The sequence below is a fragment of the Callithrix jacchus genome, chromosome 8 (assembly GCF_049354715.1).
Source record: "Callithrix jacchus isolate 240 chromosome 8, calJac240_pri, whole genome shotgun sequence".
NCBI classification, from domain to species: Eukaryota; Metazoa; Chordata; class Mammalia; order Primates; family Cebidae; genus Callithrix; species Callithrix jacchus.
In genome coordinates this window covers 98,635,092-98,659,418 of record NC_133509.1, presented here as the reverse complement: position 1 = coordinate 98,659,418, position 24,327 = coordinate 98,635,092, and the positions used below count along the sequence as shown (strand labels likewise).

The 24,327-nt window shown below is 39.0% G+C and overlaps 1 protein-coding gene across 6 annotated transcripts in view; it reads right to left on the bottom strand.

Annotated features, from left to right (window-relative positions):
- The window catches only part of SYNE2 (spectrin repeat containing nuclear envelope protein 2), a 378,817-nt gene that overhangs the window by 226,214 nt on the left and 128,276 nt on the right, over positions 1 to 24,327 (bottom strand). For all 6 annotated transcript variants that reach the window (XM_035260694.3, XM_035260695.3, XM_035260693.3 and 3 more), the window contains 14 exons: positions 22,128 to 22,292; positions 21,144 to 21,256; positions 20,141 to 20,303; positions 18,367 to 18,445; positions 17,937 to 18,124; positions 16,032 to 16,196; positions 14,958 to 15,107; positions 12,259 to 12,432; positions 7,750 to 7,908; positions 7,288 to 7,461; positions 4,100 to 4,234; positions 2,598 to 2,756; positions 278 to 489; positions 82 to 130 (listed from right to left, as the gene is read on the bottom strand). In XM_035260694.3, coding sequence (XP_035116585.3) covers positions 82 to 130; positions 278 to 489; positions 2,598 to 2,756; positions 4,100 to 4,234; positions 7,288 to 7,461; positions 7,750 to 7,908; positions 12,259 to 12,432; positions 14,958 to 15,107; positions 16,032 to 16,196; positions 17,937 to 18,124; positions 18,367 to 18,445; positions 20,141 to 20,303; positions 21,144 to 21,256; positions 22,128 to 22,292 — 2,085 coding nt within the window. The remainder of the gene's footprint in view (positions 1 to 81; positions 131 to 277; positions 490 to 2,597; positions 2,757 to 4,099; positions 4,235 to 7,287; positions 7,462 to 7,749; positions 7,909 to 12,258; positions 12,433 to 14,957; positions 15,108 to 16,031; positions 16,197 to 17,936; positions 18,125 to 18,366; positions 18,446 to 20,140; positions 20,304 to 21,143; positions 21,257 to 22,127; positions 22,293 to 24,327) is intronic.

Here is a 24,327-nt window from a genome sequence, read left to right as displayed (position 1 = left end):
CTGGGTTTACTTCTAAAATACATTATCCACATTTAACACCTTTTCAGCTGATGGCTGATTATCTGATTTTGCAAATAGTACCTCACTGTGGGAATCCCCTCCTCTATTCTCAGATGTGGTGATGGTCCCCCTAGAAAGGAATCAAAATTGCATGTTTAAAAAAGAGTAAGGAAAATGAAACCTAAACAAGCGTGAATAACGCTTCATGTCATTTGACCGTGCAAAAGGCTTCATTTGGTTTTATCTTGAAGGGTAGCTATTCTTAAGAAGTACTGACTCATTTCTCGACGTGCCTCCCGCTGTGGCCTGCAGTGTCGTATAAATCTCGGAAGCACATTTCAGAAGTCTTTCTATTTTTTGTTCATAATCTTTGAGTAGTCGCTTCACTTCTTGTTGACTCTTCTGTGAAGGCAGCTCTTCACACAGCTCCCTCAGGACTTCCATGTGGTGATTAAGCTGGTACAGACAGGCTTCCTCGGAAAAGCAGGCCTAATTGAAGAAATAAAGCAGGAAATGCACTTCCGATGAGTTTACATGATTATTCCATAAGGACTAGAAACTAACAGATGTGTGTGGTTTTCACAATGCGTTCTTATATAGGCCATCTAAGTGCCATGACGATAGGCACTGGAGAAAAAAAGAGGAGTCAGCCCTAAAGGAATTCTCGGTTTAGTAACCTAGACTCTGCACAAAGAACCAGCACGGAGTCTGCTAAGTGTCATGAGAGGCCCCACCTGCCTGAAGGAGTCAGAGAAGCCTACCTCACAAGGGGAAAGCAGCTGAGCTATATGTAGAAGAAACAAGGACAAGTTCTCCAAGTAAAAGGGGAGGGAAGTTATTTCTAGCAGAAGGACCACCAGGAGGACAAAAAGCACCAGAAAAGCACAAAGGTAACGAAAAGCACCAGATGTCTCGAAGGACCAGTACTCCAGTAGGACTGGAGTGCCTGGCCCAGGAAGGAGGGATGCTAAAGGGCTTTTCTGGGCCAGACTGGGAAGGAATTAAGTGGCCTTCTAAGAGGTCTGGACCAGGCGAGGTGGCTCACACCTGTAATCCCAGCACTTTGGGAGGCCGAGATGAGCAGAACACCCAAGGTCGGGAGTTCAAGACCAGTAATTGACCCAGTAATTGCATAATTAGTATTGACCCAGTAATTGCCTGACCAACATGGAAAAACCCTATGTTGCAATGTAAAAATACAAAATTAGCCAGGCATGGTGGTGCATGCCTGTAATCCCAGCTACTTGGGAGGCTGAGGCAGGAGAATCACTTGAACCTGTGAAGCAGAGGTTGCAGTGAGCTGAGGTTGTGCCACTGCACTCCAGCCTGAGCAAGGAGAGCAAAACTTCATCTCAAAAAAAAAAAAAAAAAAAAAAAAGAAGCAGTCTGGAATTGTCCTGGGGGGATGGGGAATTGGCGACATAAGATTTATAGCTCAAAAGGACAACTCTGGTGATGATTTGGAAGATGACGTGACGCAACCATCATCATACTGAGAAAAGAACCCTGGCTTAGGTAAGTGGCAAAACAACTGGAAGGGAAGAAGCTGTTCCGAAGAAACCCACATGGGGCTTGGCAACAGATTTAATTAAGGCTGAGTGGAAAGGAAGGAGAGGAAGGGCATCATGAGACTGCCATGCCTTTCATTACCAGGAAGCAGAACAGAAAACGAACCTTTGAGAGAAGATATTACTGGTTTCGTTTTGAACTTACTGAATCTGAGTTCTCTGAAAAACACTAGTGATATCTACCAATCAGTGAGAAATAGAACATAGAATTTAGGTGAAAGGACTCAGCTGAGAGAAACATTTAAGCACTATCACTGTAGAGAAGGCAGGTACCCAGAGTGCATAAAATCGCCTAAGGGAAGCATGAAACTAGCCAAAAGTGGAGGTGACCTGCCCCCTCTTCAAAAGTAAAACATTAAGATAACAGAATAAAAAGAATATTTGTGAAAACACTAAAAAGAACTCAATGCAAATTCTATATCTCTATATATTTACATATCTACATCTATACCTATTTACATATATCTATATCAGATAGATAGATAGATGATAGCTAGCTAGCTAGACAATTATATAAAGCAAGAGAGACTGATAGTGGGAGAGCCATAGCAGCAGAAAGTTAAAAAGAAATGAAAAAAAAATGAAAGTTAGAAATGTCAAATACATAAAAGCAATCAAATATGATGGAGACTGAAAGGAGCTCATGAGATCTGCCCCAGCTGCTTTATACCCTGATGTGCTCATTTTCCCAAAAGCTGTGCTTCTGAGGACACCGTGTCCTGACAAAAGCAACTGTGGGTACTTTAGTAACAGTTGACACATTTGTGACCAGAGTCTGAGGACAGGGGCCACTGAGACACATCAGGGGAAATCATAAAATACTAACTCAGTGCCAAATTTTCTCACTTCTAAAAAGTAAGAAGCACAGGCTCTGGAGAGAGCGTGAAGCACAGAAGTGATCATCCCCAGGGGAGAGGAGGGCTGGGGTAATTTTCAGAACAGATTTCATCCTAGGCTAAAGATACATACAGCCATTTCAGATAAACCCCAAAATCATGACAAAATTTAAGAGGAAACACGTTACTGTACCTCATGCTCCTTGATGAGACCCTTAGTCCGTCCTCTACGAATAAGCTTCTTTTCTTTATTTATTTGCTTTTCAAGTTTTAAAATACTGTCACTAAGCTTTCCTTTTTCGATATCTATTTTTAGTTGTTGAACATATAAAGACAGTTCATGATGAAGAGACTGCAAAAAAACAAAGGAATATATTAACCATGGAAGCAAAATATACAAAAAAGTATTTACAGTAACAATTAATGCATGTGTAGTAACAAAAGGACAGAAATAAAGCTTAAGTGACATTCTGATTCATCCATACATTTTGGGGGGAGATGTTTTAAAACATCCCAGGCCCATAAATGTTTTCTTTTCTTAACAACTAAAAATGTATTTTAGCTGTTAAAGACACTGTTAAGAAAATGAAAAGACAAGCTACAGACTGAGGGAAATTATATGCAAAACAGATATCTGAGCCCAAGGACACACAAGTAAATGTAATATGTATCCTGGATGAGATTCTAGAACAGACAGAACTGGGGAAAATTGAAAATGTGAATAAAGTGCAAACCTTAGGTAATGATAATGAATCAATCTGTCAAGGTAAACTGCTAGAAAAAAACAATATATTAATATTGACCCAGTAATTGCATACACTTGTTGACAGGCGCGGTGGCTCACACCTGTAATCACAGCATTTTGGGAGGCCGAGGCAGGCGGATCACCAGGTCAGGAGTTCGAGACCAGTCTGGCCAACACAGTGAAACCCCATCTCCACTAAAAATGCAAAAAGTTAGCCAGGTGTGGTGGTGTGTGCCTGTAATCCCATACTTGGGAGGCTGAGGCAGGAGAACTGAGTGAACCCGCGAGACAGAGGTTGCAGTGAGCAGAGATCACGCCACTGCACTCCAGCCTTGGTGACAGTGCAAGACTCCGTCTCCAAAAAAAAAAAAAAAAAAAGATGCTAATAACAGAGGAATCTAGCCATGACTAGAACTCTCTGCATCATCTTTACAGTAATTCTGTAAATCTAAAACTATTCTAAAAGTAAAAAAGTTTATTTTAAAATTAGTTTTAAGAGGATCCTTAACAGTACATATTCAATCCACTTACACAAATAAAGATATACAGGCTCACATATTTTAATTATCATATTAATTACACATTTCAATATTACATTGAATATTAATTGCCATTAATTACCAGAACACAGTCTCAGTGGTAGATGCTTTCTATAAACCCGTGCATCATTTCTGCCCAGTAGGTGGTGTTATCCCATTTTTATCAGGGAGGCTCCTAAAAGTTAAGTACCTTTCCCAGGGTCATAGCTGCTGAATTCAGGTTTGTCTGCCACCAAAGCCTAGACCTATTCTACTAGGAAACTGTATGAATCCTGGGACTGCAGCCTGCAGGGACCAGCCCTACACTTGTTGACAGAGTGCAGACAAGGAAACCCCAGAAACAGCTCTGGCAACTGACAGCCCAGAATCAGACATAAAGAACCTAGTTCAGGTACATATGTGTGTTCTCACCTCCCATGTGGCGCAGATATCTCTGCTCTTTTCTTCTAAGGACATCTTTATGTCCTCAGTTACATTCTTTTTTAGTTCTTCAACAGCTTTCAAATACTTGGCCAGACTTTTCGTATTAGAAATTATTAGCGCTTCCTAAAAAAAAAAACAAAAGAAGAAGAAGAAAAAGAAAACAAGATCATAAAAACCTCACTCTACTGCCAAATTCTTAAAGCTAATTTGGATATGTCTTTAACTGGTGAAGTAGGAAGGGGCTCTCTGAAGGTATACAGGAGATTTCTCTTTGTAAATCGAGGTTGCTAGCCCTTTGGCATTTCTTGAATTCTTTTCAAAAGAGTACCAAATATTTATTATTCAAATGTAATTGCACATGAGGCACAGATTAAGAGACCTTCATGATATTCAAGATGATTTTTGTTACCCCACTGATAAGTAACTATAAAGTTCACTGTACAGGGGAATAGCCACTGGCTATGTTTCCTCTAAAGTTCTTCAGTATTGAGCAGACAATCATACTACAGAAGCAATATAATATGAAGAGTATATCAGTTTTTTGTTTTGTTTTGTTTTGTTTTGAGATAGAATCTCGCTCTGTCGCCTAGGCTGAAGTGCAGTGGCACAATCACAACTCACTGCAGCCTCAAACTCCTGGGCTCAAGCAAGTCACTCACCTCAGTCTCCCAGAATGCTGGGATTACAGGTGTCAGCCACCATGCCCAGCCAAGACAAAATTTACAGTAAGGTTAATATGGCAAATGTTTACTATCATGCATAAGCAGTTATGCTGAAAGGAGGCCAATTTGTTTCACCATCAACTTCAAAGTTTTGCCCAAGGCCACCCACATTGGCAGTCCCAGCAGTAGACAAGAATGGAAAGAGCCCTGACCCAGATGTGTCTGCTCCCGACCTGGCATACTCCACAGAAGCAAAAACCTGGCCTAGGTAACTAGTGATGATAGAACAACAACAACAAAAAAAACAACAGGCCTGTGTGTGAAAAAGGCAGAAAATCTATAGGAAACAGAAGATGAAAGTCATTCTTGGGGAGAAGCCGAGCAGGGTGGGAATTTGCTCTTTCACTCATTACACGCTTTTACGGATCGGCTGCAGGTAAGGTACAATGCTGAGCTCCAGGACCCCCTCCAAGGCCTCCTTGAGAACTGTGAGATTTATAGCCTGGGTAGACACCTTTACCCTGTATGCTCTTCATAGCTGGGAGCTCCCAGTGCCCCTGCGTGCATGGAGTCCTGCGGGGGTCTCAGGGCAATACCTAACAGGGCAGGGACCTTCTTCTGCTGTAAAAGTGTCTCCACTTGACTAAATACCATTGGCAAAATGGGGAAAAACCAAAAGGAAGAAGGTCAGGGAGAGAAAATGGTATGAGAACAGATACCTCCAGCCCTTCTCTGGTAAAGGAGCTATGAAGCCAGGCATAGTGTCTCATGCCTGTAATCCCAGCACTTTGGGAGACCGAGGTGGGAGGATCACTTGAGGCTAGGAGTTTGAGACCAGCCTGGCCAAAAGAGTGAGACCCTTTCTCTATAAAAAAAATTCAAAAAATTAGCTGCGTGTAGTGATGTGTGCCTGTAGTCCCAGCTACTTGGAGTCTGAGTCAGAATAGCTTGAGCCCAGGAGTTGAAGGCTGCAGTGAGCTGACATTGCACGACTGTACCCCAAACTGGGTAACAGAGCAAGACTCTGTCTCTGAGAATAAAAATAAAAATAAAAGAAGGAGCTTAGGAACCTCTATATATTTTTTTCCTCCTCTCCCGACCAGACCATATTTACCCACCTAGAATCCCAGCCTCACCATCATTTAAAACAACGATTCATTCTTAAGGTCACTTTAGTACTTTCAGGAACCTGGGAGTAAAAGTTCCCAGGAACCTGGGAATAAAAGACAGAGTGAAGTGGCTGAATGCGGCAGCTAGCAAAGTGCAAATGGTGTGAGATCAAGCAGACAAAGGCTATAAGGTCATAGGAAAAGCAATGCTGAAATGACTGACAACAGCGTCCCAGTGTAGTTAGTAATCCAGAAAGCCAAAATAGGGTTGAGGCCCAGAAGACAGACAGAGGCCTTGATGAGAATGAAGAGAAGCTCCCATAGGGCACCCTTTCATAAAGAGTAGGAGCAGGAACAGGGCACTGCCTTCCTGCATCTTTATTTCCCCCAAATGCCCAGCTCATTTTAAGTGTTCAGTAAAGCATGCTAAATGCTGAATATAAATGAACAAAAGTACTGGTATTACTCTACCCCTCCAATTTGTTTCATGGTAGATGCACTGTTTAGCTTTGCTTCTAATCCCCCCAGCACCTCCCACTATGTTAATTAAGAGTGAGTCTGGCCGGGCGCGGTGGCTCAAGCCTGTAATCCCAGCACTTTGGGAGGCCGAGGTGGGTGGATCATGAGGTCAACAGATCGACACCATCCTGGTCAACATGGTGAAACCCTGTCTCTACTAAAAACACAAAAAATTAGCTGGGCACGGTGGCGCGTGCCCGTAATCCCAGCTACTCAGGAGTCTGAGGCAGGAGAATTGCCTGAACCCAGGTGGCGGAGATTGCGGTGAGCCGAGATCGTGTCATTGCACTCCAGCCTGGGTAACAAGGACGAAACTCCGTCTCAAAAAAAAAAGAGTGAGTCTCTGGTTTGGTGACATCTTAAGCTGCAACCTCAGCCTATCAAATCATATAAATCAACTTGAAATTGTCTCCATACAAAACAACATTATTAGGTCTTTAACTACAGATAAGTATGTTTCCTTGAATAACTTTTATCAAAGTATTTTAATTAATAATGATAATTTTTTAACATTCAGAGAATTTATGCAAAGTAACTTCATGTACCTTATTTCCACTTAAAGCCTCACAACAAATCTGACAGCTGGGTAGGGATGGAATTATTATACCAATTTACAAATTAAATAGCCAGAGAGATTAAATTCTTGTTCAGTGTGATAGAGTCGGCTGCACTCTTTACATCATATCACTGAGTACATTCAGCAGATCCACAATAAAATTTGAACTAAAAAATTCTACACTTGAATACTTATTTTTACTAACCTCAGGAAAAATGATATATAATACTGGGAAATCCTTTTCAGTTATAGTAACTCAGTATATAATTACAGTGAAGATAGGCAGTTAGTAATAAATGTCCCACATTTGCTGGTTGAAAAGATTCCCACCTTGTATTTTGAAATGAGTCCACCAGGGCTCTCTCTTTGCCCTAGTAACTGCTGAGCCCTCGTCATGTACGATTCAAGTTCCTTCTGGGATTCTTCCATCTTCAGCCTGACGTCCAATTCTGGCGAAATGTCGGTTGAGTTCTTCAACGCTGCAACGAGTTTTACCACATTGATCTTGAAGACAAAAAAATTCTCAAATTAACATGTGAACCAAATTCTTAATAAATTCTTAAGTTAACAAGTACTTTGACTATTTGTTATTTTCCCACTAGACAAAGAGCTACCTAAACTATGATACTTATATTTTCCTAATATGCTCTAAATTATAAAGAAATATAATGAAAAGGTAATATTTTATGAAATGTTTCCAAGCTACAGGGCTATCAACCCCTTCACTGCCCACCCCGTGACCCCTCTCTTTTAGAGAACGGAATCACTAAATAGGGAAAGTTAAAGAGATACCTGGACTTTCTCTTTAGCTGCTTGAATCTTTGCCTGAAGCCCAGTTGTGAGAACATGTTGAAAGGACTCCTGGCTTGAAAAATTTTGTATATCCATGTGTAACATATCTTCAGTTCTTGCCATAAGCTCCTCATACATAGAGCCTTTGGCAATAAGATGCTATTAAAACAAATCGAAGTGAGATCGCAATAAACATTCTGATTATATGTTAAACATTAATCAAAACAATCTCATCAGGAAACCAAATTAGTTCATTATTAATCCAAAATCAAGCAAATCTGCATTCTGAAAAGAATTCTAAGGAGTCATTTGAAATTTCATATTGATACAAGCAGATTCTGAACATGTTTTTTAGATTATTCTTTATACAGTTAGTACTTCAATGAAATAAAGAATAGAAGAAAAGCAATGACAATAGAAAGTTGAGACAATAGTAATAAACCTTAAAATGAACTTGTTCTATGCCAAATTAGTGGAGAGGGGACCATTCAATAAATGTTATTGGATAAAACAGCTATTGGAAAATAATCTTTTTTTTTTTTTTTTGAGACGGAGTTTCACTCTTGTTACCCAGGCTGGAGTGCAATGGCGCGATCTCGGCTCCCACAGCCTCTGCCTCCTGGGTTCAGGCAATTCTCTTGCCTCAGCCTCCTGAGTAGCTGGGATTACAGGCACGCGCCACCATGCCCAGCTAATTTTTTGTATTTTTAGTAGAGACGGGGTTTCACCATGTTGACCAGGATGGTCCCGATCTCTTGACCTTGTGATCCACACGCCTCGGCCTCCCAAAGTGCTGGGATTACAGGTGTGAGCCACCACGCCCGGCCCGGAAAATAATCTTTATATATCATAACAAAAATAAATTCCAAATGGGTCAGAAATATGAAACCACAAAAAGAAAGACATTATCCATAAGAACCAATCTGCAGTCAGGCACAGGTACTAATGCCTGTAATCCCAGTACTTTGGAAGGCTGAAGCAAGCAGATCGCCTGAGGTTAGGAGTTCGAGACTGTCCTGGCCAACATAGTGAAACTCCATCTCTACTAAAAATACAAAATTAGCTGGGCACGGTGCTGCACGTCTGTAATCCCAGTTACTTGGGAGGTTGAGGCAGGAGAATTGCTTGAACCCAGGAGGCAGAGGTTGCAATGAGACAAGATTACACTCATGAACTCCAGCCTGGGCAACAAGAGTGTGAAACTACATCTCGAAAACTAGAAAAAATAATAAAATAAAATAAAATCAGCAATGGCTCATGCCTATAATCCCAGTATTTTGGGAGGCCAACACAGGTGGATCATTTGAGGTCAGGAGTTTGAGACCAGCCTAGCTAACATGGTGGCAGGCGCCTGTAGTCCCAACTACTCAGGAAGCTGAGGTAGAAAAATCTCTTGAACCCAGGAGGCAGAGACTGCAGTGAGCCAAGATTACATCACTGCACTCCAGCCTAGGCAACAGAGCGAGACTTTGTCTCAAAAATAAAATAAAATCCAATCTCCTATCTCACTGCAGAGGGTCTTTTCAGGCCTAAGCGTAGGGATAGACCTGACTACATAAATATTAAAAACCTGTGATACAAAATAAAATACACAAAGTCAACAACTTGGCAAAAATATTTGACACAGAATTGAAAATGAATCACAATTCAAAGAGCTTGTATAATTCAGTTTAAAAAATACCAAGACCCCAAAGAAAATTTTGAAAATATAAGAACAGATAATTCATAGAAACAGATGCCTAATAAATATATGATAGCTAAGTAATACATGTAATGAAATAAGTACCCATTAAAACAATAAGGAGATACCACTTTTCAGTTCTCAAGTCAGCAAAAAATAATTTTTAAATTACAACTCACAGTGGCATGGTGATATCGTTTGGCTGTGTCCCCACCCAAATCCTGTCTTGAATTCCCACGTGTTGTGGGAGGGACCCGATGGGAGGTAACTGAATCACGGGAGTAGGTGTTTCTTGTGCTATTCTCATGAAAGTGAATAAGTTACACCACATCTAATGATTACATAAGGGGGAGTTTCCCTGTACAACCCTCTTCTCTTGTCTGCCGCCATGTGAGATATCCCTTTCACCCTCCGCCATGACTGGGAGGCCTCCCCAGTCATGTGGAACTGTAAGTCAACTAAACCTCTTCTTTTGTAAATTGCCCAGTCTTGGGTATATCTGTAACAGCAGTGTGAAAATGGACTAGTACACATGGGTATGATAAAATAGAAGTTATAGTGTGTGATACCAACTATGTAAATATTGATCTTATTTACCTTAGGGCAGTGGAATTACAGTGATTTTAATTTCCTGAAACTAGCACGTTCAGTTATCATTTCCATTTTTCCCTCTTTTAAATTATAAAACAAAAAAGTTCATGTAATTTAAAAAACTGAAAGAAAAAAAAAGGAAAGGTACAGCATGTAAAGAAAATATGTATAGCCGGCCGGGCGCGGTGGCTCAAGCTTGTAATCCCAGCACTTTGGGAGGCCGAGGCGGGTGGATCACAAGGTCAAGAGATCGAGACCATCCTGGTCAACATGGTGAAACCCCATCTCTACTAAAAATACAAAAAATTAGCTGGGAGTGGTGATGTGCGCCTGTAATCCCAGCTACTCGGGAGGCTGAGGCAGGAGAATTGCCTGAACCCAGGAGGCAGAGGAGGTTGCAGTGAGCTGAGATCGCGCCATTGCACTCCAGCCTGGGTAACAGGAGCGAAACTCAGTCTCAAAAAAAAAGAAAAGAAAATATGTATAGCCAGGCATGGTGGCTCACGCCTGCAATCCCAGCACCTAGTAGGGCTGAAGTGGGCAAATCACTTGAGCCCAGGAGTTAAAGACCAGCTTGGGCAATACAGCAAAACCCTATCTCTACTAAAAATATAAGAATTAGCTGGGCGTGATGGCGCATGCTTGTAATCCCAGCTACTTGGGAGGCTGAAGATCACTTGAACCTGGGGAGGTCAAGGGAGCCATGATTGTGCCACTGTACTCCAGCTTGGGTGACAGACAGAGCAACACCCTGTCTCAAAAAGAAAGGAAAGAAAAGATTTACTAGATGTCTACCATGTACTAGGAGCTGGGAGTAATATGGGATTAAGATAGACTCAGTTACCGGTATATCCTTACAGATATTTTTCTATGAATATAAATACATTATACATAAAAATACAACTCTTTTAAAAACCAAAAATGAAATCACATTATCTCATTATCCATACTGTTTAGAACTTGTATTTCTTCTTTAGAATGAATCTTGATCCAATATTTTGATCCAATGGATATCTACTTAATCCTTTCTTAATATAAATATATTTCAGTGTGCTTGTATTTACACAATAATTTTTAAATCATTTAAACATTTTTAAAATACTGACTTTCTACCACATTTTTTTCCAAAAAAATAAATTCCAGATAGAATAAATTAATAAATAATAAAAATAAAATCAGAAAAGCACTGGCAGATGAGATGGCATGATAAATTTATGTAATATTTTCAAAGCAATAAAAACTACCAAATACTGAAAACACAAAATGCTGAAATATATACCTTTCAGAAATGTAGGCTTAGAAAAAGTATGTAAATGTTCCTTTTTATTCCAGAAACTTCCCCATCTTGTTGTAACTTATACTCTGTAGGTATTAGAGCTGAGCTGGAACTCAGTAAAAACCTCAATGATAACTCCTTTCCCAAGAGAACTAAGTTATATTAAAACACTCTCTTGCCTCATTGCCTTTCAATGAGTCAACTGCCTGAGAATACAGACAGAACAAAGATCTAACAACATGAGTCAGTCTCCCTGCACTAAGGAGAGTGACTTAATCAGTGGGTGAACTTTCAAAGCATAGATTGTAGTGATCTCTTTTTTTTTTTTTTTTGAGACAGAGTCTTGCTCTGTTACCCAGGCTGGAGGGCAGTGTAACGATCTTGGCTCCGTCTCCTGGGAGCAATTCAATCAATTCTCCTGCCTCAGCCTCCTGAGTAGCTGGGACTCCAGGTGCATGCCATCATGCCCAGCTAATTTTTTCTATTTTTAATAGAGACGTGGTTTCACCATGTTGGCCAGGATGGTCTTGATCTCTTGACCTTGTGATCTGCCCACCTCGGCCTCCCAAAGTGCTGGGATTACAGACATAAGCTGCCACACCTGGCCTGATTGTACAATCTCTTATGTGCACTCTGCACTATGCTATATGAGATTGAACTCACTCATCTCCTCATTGTCCTCCAGAGCAAGACAATATTTTAACTCCCCTTTTATGGCTAAGATAGTAAGTTCAAGAGCTTAACATTCATAGATATTATCAGTGGTCTCCTCATCTACCCTCTGCTTTCAAGCAAAATAACAGCAAATAATCAAGAGATAAAAATCCATTCATTTTTAAAACTCCCAACAAAGAAAATTAAAACTGTAGGCTTATTACTACTTACTTTAACACTTTTTATGTATCTTAAAACATAAATGCACAACCATGAAACTATCCTCTTAATACTGTTACACTCATACCTTCAAAGACTCTTCCACTGAAGTATTCACATCATCTTCATCTCTCAGAAGATCCAAAACAGATTTGGTTTCTGCCTCCCAGATTTCCACTTGTCCAATGACTTTTTCAACATCTTTAGCCACTTTTAGTTGCCCTGTGGATTCTTCATTTTCTTTTTCATGTTCCTCTCCAGCCTACAACATTCAAAATTACCACCGAGAAAACATCAGCACGTATATAACAAAATAATTTTCCTTTTCAAAAAGTTACACCTCAGGCTTACATCTGTAATCCCAGCTCTTTAGGAAGTCGAGGCAGAAGGATGTCTTGAGGCCAGGAGTTTGAGACCAGCCTGGGCAACAGAGTGAGACCTCATCTCTACAAAAAATTTTAAAGTTAGTTGGGCATAATGGTGCGTGCTGTAGTCCTGGCTACTCAAGAGGCTGAGATAAGTGAATTGCCTAAGCCCAGGAGTTTGGAGCTACAGTGAGCTATGATCATATCACTGCATTCCAGCCTGGGCAACAAAGCAAGACCCTGTCTTCAGAAATAAAAGTTTAAAAAGTTACGCCACTTTCTCTCCTGAAGAGTAGCAATTCAACATATTTTAATGATATAAGATGTAGTTTTTTGACAATAGTAACTTTTTTTTTATATGAAGTGTCACTTTATTGCCCAGGCTGTAGTACAGTGGCACGATCACAGCTCATTAAATCCTCAACCTCCCAGGCTCAAGTGATCCTCCCACCTCAGCCTCCTGCGTAGCTAGAACTACAGGTGTACGCCACTATATCTAGACAATTTTTTATTTTTTGTAGAGATGGGGGTCTCACTATGTTGCCCAGGTTGATCTCAAACTCATGGGCTTAAGTCCCATCTCAGCCTCCCAAAGAGCTGGAATTACAGGCATGAGCCACTATGCCTGGCCAATGATTAACACTAAAATAGTATGCATCACTTTGCAAATTAAAAGTCTTGCTCAGGGTTTCTTAATTATAATATCATTCCTATCAGTTAGATATTTTCTTCATTTTATATGTAAGAAGATTAAAGTTTAGTAAATTAGGGTGACTATAAACACATTTCTAAAACTCATATACTATTTAAATAAATACAGCTATTATTGTAAAATACCAAGAAGAAACTCAGAATCAAATTTCAACAAAATTAAATCTTTTCCCATTAATAATCTATAGGTTGACATACTATAGCTATATAATAGATATATTATGTCTTAAACTGTATATTGACAAATTATAATGGCTTATATTTATGAAATACACAGATATATTCTTTTTGTTTTTTGGAGATGGAGTCTTGCTCTGTTACCCAGGCTGGAACGCAGTGGCATGATATCGGCTCACTGCAACTTCTGCCTCCCGGGTTCAAGCGATTCTCCTGCGTCAGCCTCCTGAGTAGCTGGGATTACAGGCACCCACCACCATACCCAGCTAATTATTTTTATTTTTAGTAGAGATGGGGTTTCACCATGTTGGCCAGACTGGTCTCAAACTCCTGACCTCAAGTGATCTGCCCACCTCAGCCTCCCAAAGTGCTGGGATTACAGGCATGTGCTACCCACAGATACATTCTTAAATGATTAGATCATTTAAGATAAGATCACTGTTTATTTTATTTTAAATAGAGACAGGGTTCACTATGTTGCCCAGTTTGGTCTTGAACTTCTAGGCTCAAGTAATCCTCTTGCCTCAGCTTCCAAAGTGCTAGGATTGCAGGCATGAGCCACCTGATCTGGTGAGATTATATTTGAAATGTATCAAAAGACGCTAGTATTTTAAAGCACGCTGCAAAAATTCAGATATTTCCAGATATTCTAAGTAGGCATTCTTACAGTGTGAAAACACTGGCACTCCATCATGCAAATGGATCCACGCTAGTTTAAAAGCAGTTTAAATAAAGCTGTACAAGTTATCATGAAGGGAGTATTTCCAAAGTCTTAGGTATTATATCTTACGAATATACAATTTTTAATTTATTTTTTGTTCTTTTTCTATACTTTTTCCCATGATTTAAAGTCATCCGCCAAATTGCCCAACAAAACAAGGAAGAAATAGAATATTTTCCCTCATTTTACAGAAAGGAAGCAAGACACACAGACGCCAAGGGCTAGCCTAAAGCTAGACAATTTCTGAGCACTAGTCAGAGGTAATCTCAGGAAAACATCAACTCAATTTATACTGCTCTGTGTGTCTGTGAGAGCATAGTAAGTGGAGTAAGACTTCCATGCTAAAAACTTCATGAGGGAAATCATTCAAGCATTTTCCTTGGAAATGATCACACTTTAAATGTCATCTATCAATCCACACATTTACCACCATCTCAACCATATCTTTTTTTTCTTTGAGACAGGGGTCTTACTCTGTCACCCAGGATGGAGTGCAGTGGCACAATCTTGCCTCACTTTCAACCTCCACCTCCCAGGCTCAAACAATCCTCCCACCTCAGCCTCCCAAGTAGCTAGAACCACAGGCACGCACCCGCACATCCAGCAAACTTTGTATTTTTGGTATAGATAGGGTTTTGCCATGTTACCCAGGCTGGTCTCAAGCTCTTAAGCTCAAGCGATCCACCCACTTTGGCCTCCCTAAATGCTGGGATTACAGGCATGAGCCACTGGGCCCAGTAATATCTTTTTTTTAGTACCAAAGTTAAATTATGTCTATATGCAAGTGAAATATACGAAGTATGACTATTTTACCTTTATATTTTGATTATAATTTTCAGGAAGTTCTATTGATAAATCTGTTGAAAACTCAACAGTTGCTTTTTCTTCTTCAGATAGTTGAATATTTCCAGAATTGTCAAAAGTGGGCTGATCCTGTTTTTTTATCAATGGTAGGTTCATTTCCTATACAAAATTAATTTTATAAAATTTAATACTCATACTTTTATGCTAATATACATTACAAACAGTAAGTGGACATAATATATTCAAATATATTTTTAGGATTCAACTAGCAACAATATTATAAAACATGAGCATTTCACATAAAAAACGTAAGTCTCAAATTGTTAAGAAATGGAATTAGTTGAAAAATGTTTTATAAAAAGTCTGCTTTTATGAGGCACTATGCTGCATATAAAGATAAATAAGCTTCAGTGTATGTTCTCAAGGAGCTGAAAATCTAGTAGGCAAAACAATGCTTGTTTTTCCTTTATGGTAAGTGAATTTCAACTAGAAGGCTCTATAGTAGAAAGGATTGAAGAATTAACAGCTCTCTCAGGCATACACTCTCTTAGGCATACACTCAAAGAAAACATGTGTCCACACGAATGTCCATAGCTGCACTGTTCATAAAAACCCCAAAAGTGAAAAGAGCTCAAATGAGCACCAGCTAGAGAACAGATAAACAAAATGTGGTATATATCCATACAATGAATTATTATTTGCCAATAAAAAGAAATGAGTACTATTTCATTCTATAACATGAATGAACCTCAAAAATATTATGCCAAGTAAAATGAGCCCTAGGAGATCACATATTATATGATTCTATTATGTAAAATGTTCAGAATAGGCAAATCTATAGAAGACAGTGGATTTGTGGTTGTGTAGGGCTGTGGGGGTAGGGTTAGAAGAAAATAGGAAGTGACTGCTGAGGGGTACAGGGTTTCTTTATGAATTAATAAAAATACTCCAAATTTTGTATGGTAATGGCTACACAACTCTGTGAATATACCAGCAATCAATCAGTTATGTACTTACAATGAGTAAATTATATGGTACATGAATCATATCTAAATAAAGCTATAACCAGTTAAGAGAACTTACAAGTTGAGTTTTTGAAACAAACTTTCTCCACCTTTTATTCAGCCTTCTCAGTTCTTTAGAAATAGATGATCCAACCACATCATTGCTGACTTCGATTAAAAAATTTCCTGCTTCATTTAAAGTATCATGTTCTAGATTCCACTGGGCTAGTGTCTCAAAGGGAACCTAAGTAACAGATAAGCAACATACTATCTTAATGACATAATAGTGTCTTTTTATTATGTATAATAAATGTTCACCAAGTTTTTTTTTTTTTTTTTTTTTTTTTTGAGACAGAGTCTTGCTCTGTCACCCAGGCTGAAGTGCAGTGGCCTGATCTTGGCTCACTGCAACCTCCACTTCCAGGGTTCAAGCCATTCTCTTGCCTCAGCCTCCTGAGTAGCTAGGACTACAGGTGCACGCTACCATGCCCAGCTAATTTTTGTATTTTTAGTAGAGATGGAGTTTCACCATGTTGGTCAGGCTGGTCTTGAACTCCTGACCTTGTGATCCGCCCATCTTGGCCTCCCAAAGTGCTGAGCTTATAGGCATGAGCCACCATACTGGATTTGTGTGTGTGTGTGTGACGGAGTCTTGCTCTGTTGTCCAGGCTGGAGTGCAGTGGTGTGATCTTGGCTCATTGCAACCTCCACACCAAGAATAATTCTAAGCAACATTCTTTGCAGGGACTTTGACTTTCCCCTTAGAGGAATCTGCCATCCCTGTTGGTCTAGCTCTTCATTTCTAAGTGCTAACTGGGGAGTGCCAGCTGTCTGTCATCACTCCTGGTCCTGGACTTTTAAGATGCATCTGATCTCTCTTTCATGTGGCTGATGAACTTACAGCAGAGGTTTCCAAACTTGTTAAGTTCATGGAGCCTTAACTGTCTCATTTATTTTTTCAGAGAGTCCCTAGGCCAGAAATATTATCTAACAGTTCCCATTTTTAATGGTCAGTTCAACAACTTAGTAGCAGCATGGTGTCCAACAGATGGATGTTGTTGTGTCTCCTTCACATTTTAGAGTGTTCCGTAAGTTCTGTTAGTTCTCTCTGGTAGCTCAGGATTTCTTAGCAGTTTGGGTATTACAAGCTTAGAGTGTTATTCTCTGAGTTACGTACATTTTTATAGGAGACCTTTAAAGGCAGAGGGACTGTTGGAAGACAAAGATCTGAATTTCTAGTATTAATATGGGTGACAGAAAGAAGTGATGACTCAACCCCTAAAATGCTCTTTTTTGTACTCTCACACTTTCACTTTAATACAAATAATCTATTTTCTGTTGAGTAATTTTAGCTTCTATTTTGAAAATGTTTAATCTGAAAGACTATAGCTATCTACAACAGAGAAAAACAAATGAAAGAAAGAGAAACTATCTCAGATAATCACAGAACAGATTATTACAGGAATAACACATTAAAACATTGGCAGTTCTTCCACACCTCTACACATAAGTTAAGGTACCTTGACTGTCCTCCTCCAGAAACTCAGGAATATTTTAGAGCCGGAGGGTTTCAACCAAATGGAAAAATAAAATTTTCTGAACAGTAATTTATTTTAAATGTGTCTGTAAACTACCCAGTACATTAAGTCTTATTTCCTCTCCAAAGAGTTTAGCAAAACATCTCCAAAAAGCTATTACTCTGTATGTAAATTATACCTCAAGAAAGCTCTGTGTTGTTGGCAGTGGGTGCGTGAGGGGGGTTGTATGTATGTGTGCGACCATGTGTAAAACCTATAAACCAGTGGAGAAAACTGCCTCTTGGCAATTACATTGGGAAGAAACTAAATTCTTTCCAAACCTCGAAGAATTTTCCAAAACACTGGTGTACTTGTCTCCGCTTTCTCATCTTTGAATTGAAAATGAGGGTCATAAAATAAAACAATTAAAAAATAAAATTGAGCAGATACTATTAGACTGCAAATACCTCTTTAATTTCTTCCTTCTTTGTCTCCTCAAAGCAAGCCCTTAGTAAGCAAAGGTTTTCCACATAAGTAGCCCAATATGCCAGCACTTTTTGTAGAGTGGACTTCACATTATCTATATTTTTCCTATACGTACAAACATCAGATTTCATCACCATATATTGTTTACTAATATTCTGACATTCTCCAGCTGCAAATTGAAACAAAAAAGTGATCTTAAAAAACAATTTTTTATTAATAATATTCTTAAAATATTTGCATTAATTGACAGTGGCAAAATATGTACTCTGACAATATTAAAAGTGAAAGCAAGAATTTTCCCAGGAAAACATGCACATAAAACTAATTTCTAAAACATTATATAGAAAGTAAAACAGATAAAACATCATTAAGTGACAGTCATTCCATCAAAAAGTAACTGAACTGCTTTACCCAAATTCTTATAAATTTCTTCACATTTTTGAAAAGAGGTATCAAGTTGGGCTAGGAATCCTTTTTCTTCAATAAATTTCTGGGAAGAAAAGAAAAACACATATTGACAGTTTTTACTTTTAAAATTGTGCCAAGAAATCCAGATAGGGAGATACAGACATTCAATGAAGGACGTAGTTACCGACATTTCTTTAGGTCTTTAATACTATGTATTTGGAAGGAAAAGAGGAAGAAACATGGTTAAAATCTAGGAGACAGAAGCTGAGTGTGAACATTAAACAGGTATGACATCTGATGAAATTGATCTTAATGTGGTGACATGATGCTACAGTAGTTTTCCTCTTGTGGAAAAAGGCAAGTTAAGTATTTATAGTAATTTCAGGATCTCCTACTTTGCACATTTTACTAATATTACATACTTGTGTCAGTGCTCTTATTTCACATGCTTTATTGAGTAATCTTTTCAGATATATTAGAGTATGTTACAAAGAGATATCCATCACATAAAAACATTTCAGAAATTACCATTAACCAGATTCTGTTATGGAAAAATATTACCTAATTCAAAATTCATATTTACTGTATACTTATATGTGCCAATAGTATGAACATGTAAATAGAAAAATGAAAAATCAAAGAAGTAGAAATATTCAAAATCTAGCCTAGTTTAGAATGACGCTGCTTCCTGTTTGGGAACATACAGTGTTTAAATCATAAATTGGAAGTAAACTTCTCTTTATCATTTTTTAAATTTTTTACAATAAAATTTGCAATCTTGAAATTTTTCTTTTCCCCGTCAATTCTTCCTCCCCTCCCCTCCCTTCCCCTCCCCTCCCCTCCCCCACTCCCTTCCTTCCTTCCTTCATTCCTTCCTTCCTTCCTTGACAACTGCTCTGTCGCTCAGGCTGGAGTGCAGTGCAGTAGCACGATCTCAGCTCACTGCAGCCTCCACCTTTCAGGGTTGAAACGATTCTCCTGCCTCAGCCTCCTGAGTAGCTGAGATTACAGACACGTACAACCATGCCTGGCTAGTTTTTGTATTTTTAGTAGAGACAGGGTTTTGCCATGTTGGCCAGGCTGATCTGGAATTCCTGACCTCTGGTGATCCGCCCGCCTTGGCCTCCCAAAGTGTTGGGATTACAGCTGTGCACCACCGTACCCAGAACCCCCTCACTTCTAAAAGGAGGGAAACAAAAAGAAGGATAAGGCCTGAGTGTAGAATTGGCATTTCTGTGATGCTGTAGTTTTAACTTAGATGTGCACATACTTATATTTAAGTGACTTCAAACATTTCTTCCTATAAACTGGAAGAGTTAAAGCCAAAAAGAAAGCCTCGAGACAAAAGAGAAAATGCACTGTTTATAGTTAAATAGTAAATTTAGTAAGCTAAAATCAAAATGTTATATGAAAAATATAATTACTGCATGAAAGTATGCAGCAGAAAAGGAAACAAAAATTAACATTTCAAGTAAGTGAAAGGAGGAATTTTTAATGAAAAAAAGCATGGCAACCTTTTATATTACATTAACTGACTTGGTTAACTCTTCATCTCCCCTTGGGTAGTAAGTAGTGATACATCTTTTTTTTACTCTTCCCTGTGCTGCTATTTGACTCCTTGTAATCTTTTCTTCAGGCAATATTTAAGCTAAAGAAATCTATTAAGAAACCCATCTTAAAGCCTGAAGAGTTAATGGGAAATCGTGCCAAGTAAAAATGCAAACACAGCACCAAGAGATGGAGAATAGTTGCCTATGACACAAAATTAAAAGCTTACATGCCAGTCTTCCAGCAATAATTCCACAGATTCTCTGCTCCCATATTTAATGTTCCAAATATCCAATTTTGATTTCACTTCATCTAACAAACCAAGAACTAAGCACTTGTAGTAATGAAATTCTAGAAGTAGAATAAATTTTTTCTCCAAAATGTTGTTGATTCTGGAAAACAGTGCAAGTTTAGGAATTTAACTTCATATTATTGACCAAACATGAGAAATCTGTTCAGCATTTTTAAAAATATTGAGGCTTCAACTTGTTCTTTAAGCACATGGAACTCAGATGTATCATTATCTCTTTCTTTTTTAAACACTGTAAGATACCATGACTAGATATAAAATAACCATTTCTAAGGTAAAAACATAAAACAAAGAACATTTTCTGAACAAATGATTTCCCAATTGACAAATCCTACAATAAAATGTTGATCTATGAAATATTTTACTAAATCTGAAAACTTCCATATGACTTAATATAAAACTATAATCTAAGTTTATATATTAAGCTTTTTTATTATTAAGGCTAACACCCTCATTACTCTAATAAGTTACTTTTGAATGAGAAAAGATAATTGATTAAATAATCTCAATATTTATAGTATTTTACAATTATAAAATACTATAATATCCATCCTCCCATATGATCCAGTTTCCTGGTGAGACCTGGACAGGGTGATTATCATTAACCTAAATTTACAAAGGAGAAAACATGCTCAAAAAGAGAAAAACTTATCCAAAACCAAGATATAGAGCTCAGTTTCTCAACTTTTTCCATCAACATATTCTACCATTCAATAAAAAGGAAGTATGCATAGTATCTACAATGTTTGTAAAGTATCTGCAATATTACTATTACATAAAACATGAAGACATTGTTATCAAGATTGAAAGGAGAATATTTGGTAAAAATTATCTAAAAATCTGTATCTTGTGGTCTCTGTAGTACAAGCTGTTACTCAAACGTGAATAGCACCAGCAGGGGTGAAATGGGAGTGTTACACACCGTCTTTTCATTTCCTCCAATTTGTCAGGTGGCACCAATGGCAGATGATTTTCATCTCTATTTTCGAAGGTAAGGAGATTGGTTGAATGATATTCAAATCTATCCATCAGGCTCTGAAAAGAAATTCAGCATGACATAAGCCATATTTATCACCAAACACCGTAATTAAGGATTTGTCTATCTTACTTGCATTGTATCTTTTTCTCAAAAAAAATCATAAAGCCCTCCCCTAACCCACTTTTCTTTATTATTTTAAGACACAGGGTCTCGTTCTGTCACCCAGGCTAGAATGCAGTGGTGCAATCATGGCTCACTGCAGCCCGGAATTCCTGGATTCAAGGGATCCTCTCACCTTAGCTTCCCGAGTAGCTGGAACTACAGGCACATACCACAATACCCAGCTAATTTTGTTTTTTTAAAAAATTCTGTAGTGGTGGGGTCTTGCTATATTGCCTAGGCTGAAACTCCTCCCCTTAACTAAGATATTGTGAATAAATATTTTCATCATAAATGTTTCAAATCTGAATATTTTATAGAGGTAGACCACAGTGTCTTTAGTAAAACCATTATTATAATCTTTTATTTATTGGTGTATTTTCCATTCCTTTGTAGGCTCAAATACCAAAAATCTCACATCGTTTCTTTCATGCCATTTTAGTGGGAATCCAGTCTCTCAAAATTTAAATCAGGCCCCCTCTTCTCCACCCTCCTACACCTTGACCTTTTTTTGGTCAGACTTTATTTACAGTTGCTTTAGAACTCTATCCTTATTTAGATTCTATCCTTATTGTTTCAACCTTAAACTAGCACAATGGTCATGAATATAAAGTTATCTTCTAGGTCCCAAAAATCCCCAGAGGAATATTCTAAACCATCCTCAAATATCCATTATAGTTCCTTCCCTTCTTTTTAGGAAAAAGTCTTCCTCAAGAACAATCCCTAACAAAACGTGTTTTTCTACATCTCTTTTTTTGCTTTTCCAACCTTGAATAAAGTCATTTTCTCTTGTATCAGAGTCATGTCTTGAGAGTAATCCTGGGAGGTTGACAAATCTTCATCCATAAGCCCTTCTACCTCCTGAAGCCAAGCTTCAGTTTGATGGAGGGGTGGAGGCAAGGCACAATTCAGCTCTACTGTCCATGCATTAATCTGAAAAAAAGGGAAGATATTCTTCTATAGAACTTTTCTTGTTGGTTTGATTCTTTGAAGTGCTCTAAAAGTCCTAACTGATCAATGTGATCCATTATCATGGAAATCTTTATCAATGGGTAAATTTCTTAGTTCTAAATATCACTTACCTACTTACTGATCAGAAATATAATTTGTTCAAAAGCTATAGGAAAAGAAGGCATGAGGAAAAACAAATGTTTGATACGAGTGCAGTAGCTCATGCCTGAAAGCCCAGCACTTTGGGAGGCCGAGGGAGGTGGATCACGAGGTCAGGTGTTCAAGACCAGCCTAACTAAGATGGTGAAACACTGTCTCAACTAAAAAATACAGGAAAAAAAATTATCCAGGCATGCTGAAGGGTGCCTGTAATCCCAGCTACCTGGGAGGCTGAGGCAGAGAACTACTTGAACCCGGGAGATGGAGGTTGCAGTGAGCCAAGATCGTGCCACTGCACTCCAGCCTGGGCAACAGAGTGAGACTCCGTCTTGGGGGGAAAAAAAAACAACATGGGGGAAATTCAAAAGATTTAAAGTACGCCTCTAAGCAAGGATAGACTATCTTACTGAATGACCGGTGTTTGTCCTGGTGTGCTGACTCTACAACTGCATCTTCCATAGTGACTTATAACCACTTCCCTCTCTAGCCCTAACTGTATATCCATGTGACATATATCCACCGGAGCTCCCGAATTTCTGTCCTTCACTAAAGCACCACCCATCCTCAAATCCAGGTCCATCTCCTCCTTTGTCAGCCTCCCACCACTTCCTGCATGCACAAGCACGTGAGCCACACACACTCGGGACGGCTTGCTTCTTCACTCATTGTACTCTTGTGTCTTAACTCTTGCTGCCTCTTCTACCTGGATGTCCCCCCATAAGCACTGTCAAAACTCACTCACTCATTCATTCATTCATCCTCTGACCAAATATTTATGAACAACCTATTGCGCTAAGAGCTGGAGATAAAGATATAGAAAGCTTCTGGCGTGGAGAAGGACCACGTGATGGTTGCCCATTGTTCAATGCTACATAGCAGTTAGGAGCAAATTAGATGCACAGATGCTGACATGGAAGCACCTTAAATACATTGTGCTCAAAAATAAAAGAAACAACATATTTCCTCAATGTAAGGGTACACAAAAATACATGTACAGGTCAGGGGCAGTAGCTCACACCTATAAACCCAGCACTTCAGGAGGCTAAGGCAGGCGGATCGGTTGAGCACAGGAGTTCAAGACCAGCTTGAGCAACACGGTAAAACCCCACGGCTACTGAAAATACAAAAATTAGCCAGGGGTGGTGGTGTGTACCTACAGTCTTGGTTATTCAAGAGACTAAGGTGGCAGGATCACTTGAGCCCAGGAGGTCAAGGCTTTAGCAAGTCATGATGATCACGCCATTACACTCCAGCCTGGGTGACAGTGAGATCCTGTCTCGAAAAGAAAAAAAAACCTATAAATTTTATCTGTATTATGCAAAAACATAAAAAAAAGAAACACATTAAATTACCAAACTTGTGGCTCAAGGAGAAAGGGGAAATAGGAAGAAGGTATGAGTATAAAAGGAAATCAAAACACAAGCCAATGAATAAAAACAAGAGCAGGGCCTTGCCCAGCTCCATGTGTTATGTATAAATGAAGAGCAACTTAACACCACCCCCTATGTCACAGTATAAACCAGATAAATAAAAGCCACAGCTCTTGCCTGAACCACCTATCCAAAGAAGCAGCCAAGAACATGGTTACAAGAAAGTGTGGTAAGTGACGCCACAGAGCCAGGCAGGAGGAGGTTGCAGTGAGCTGAGATTGCACCAATGCACTCCAGCCTGGGAGACAGAGCGAGATCCTGTCTCAAAAAAAAAAAAAAAGAAAAAAAATTAGCTGGGCGTTGTGGATCATGCTTCTACTCCCAGCTACTCGGGAGGCTGACACAGGAGAATCACTTGAACCCAGAAAGTGGAGACTGCAGTAAGCCGAAATCACACCAGTGCAATCCAGCCTGGGCAACAGAGCAAG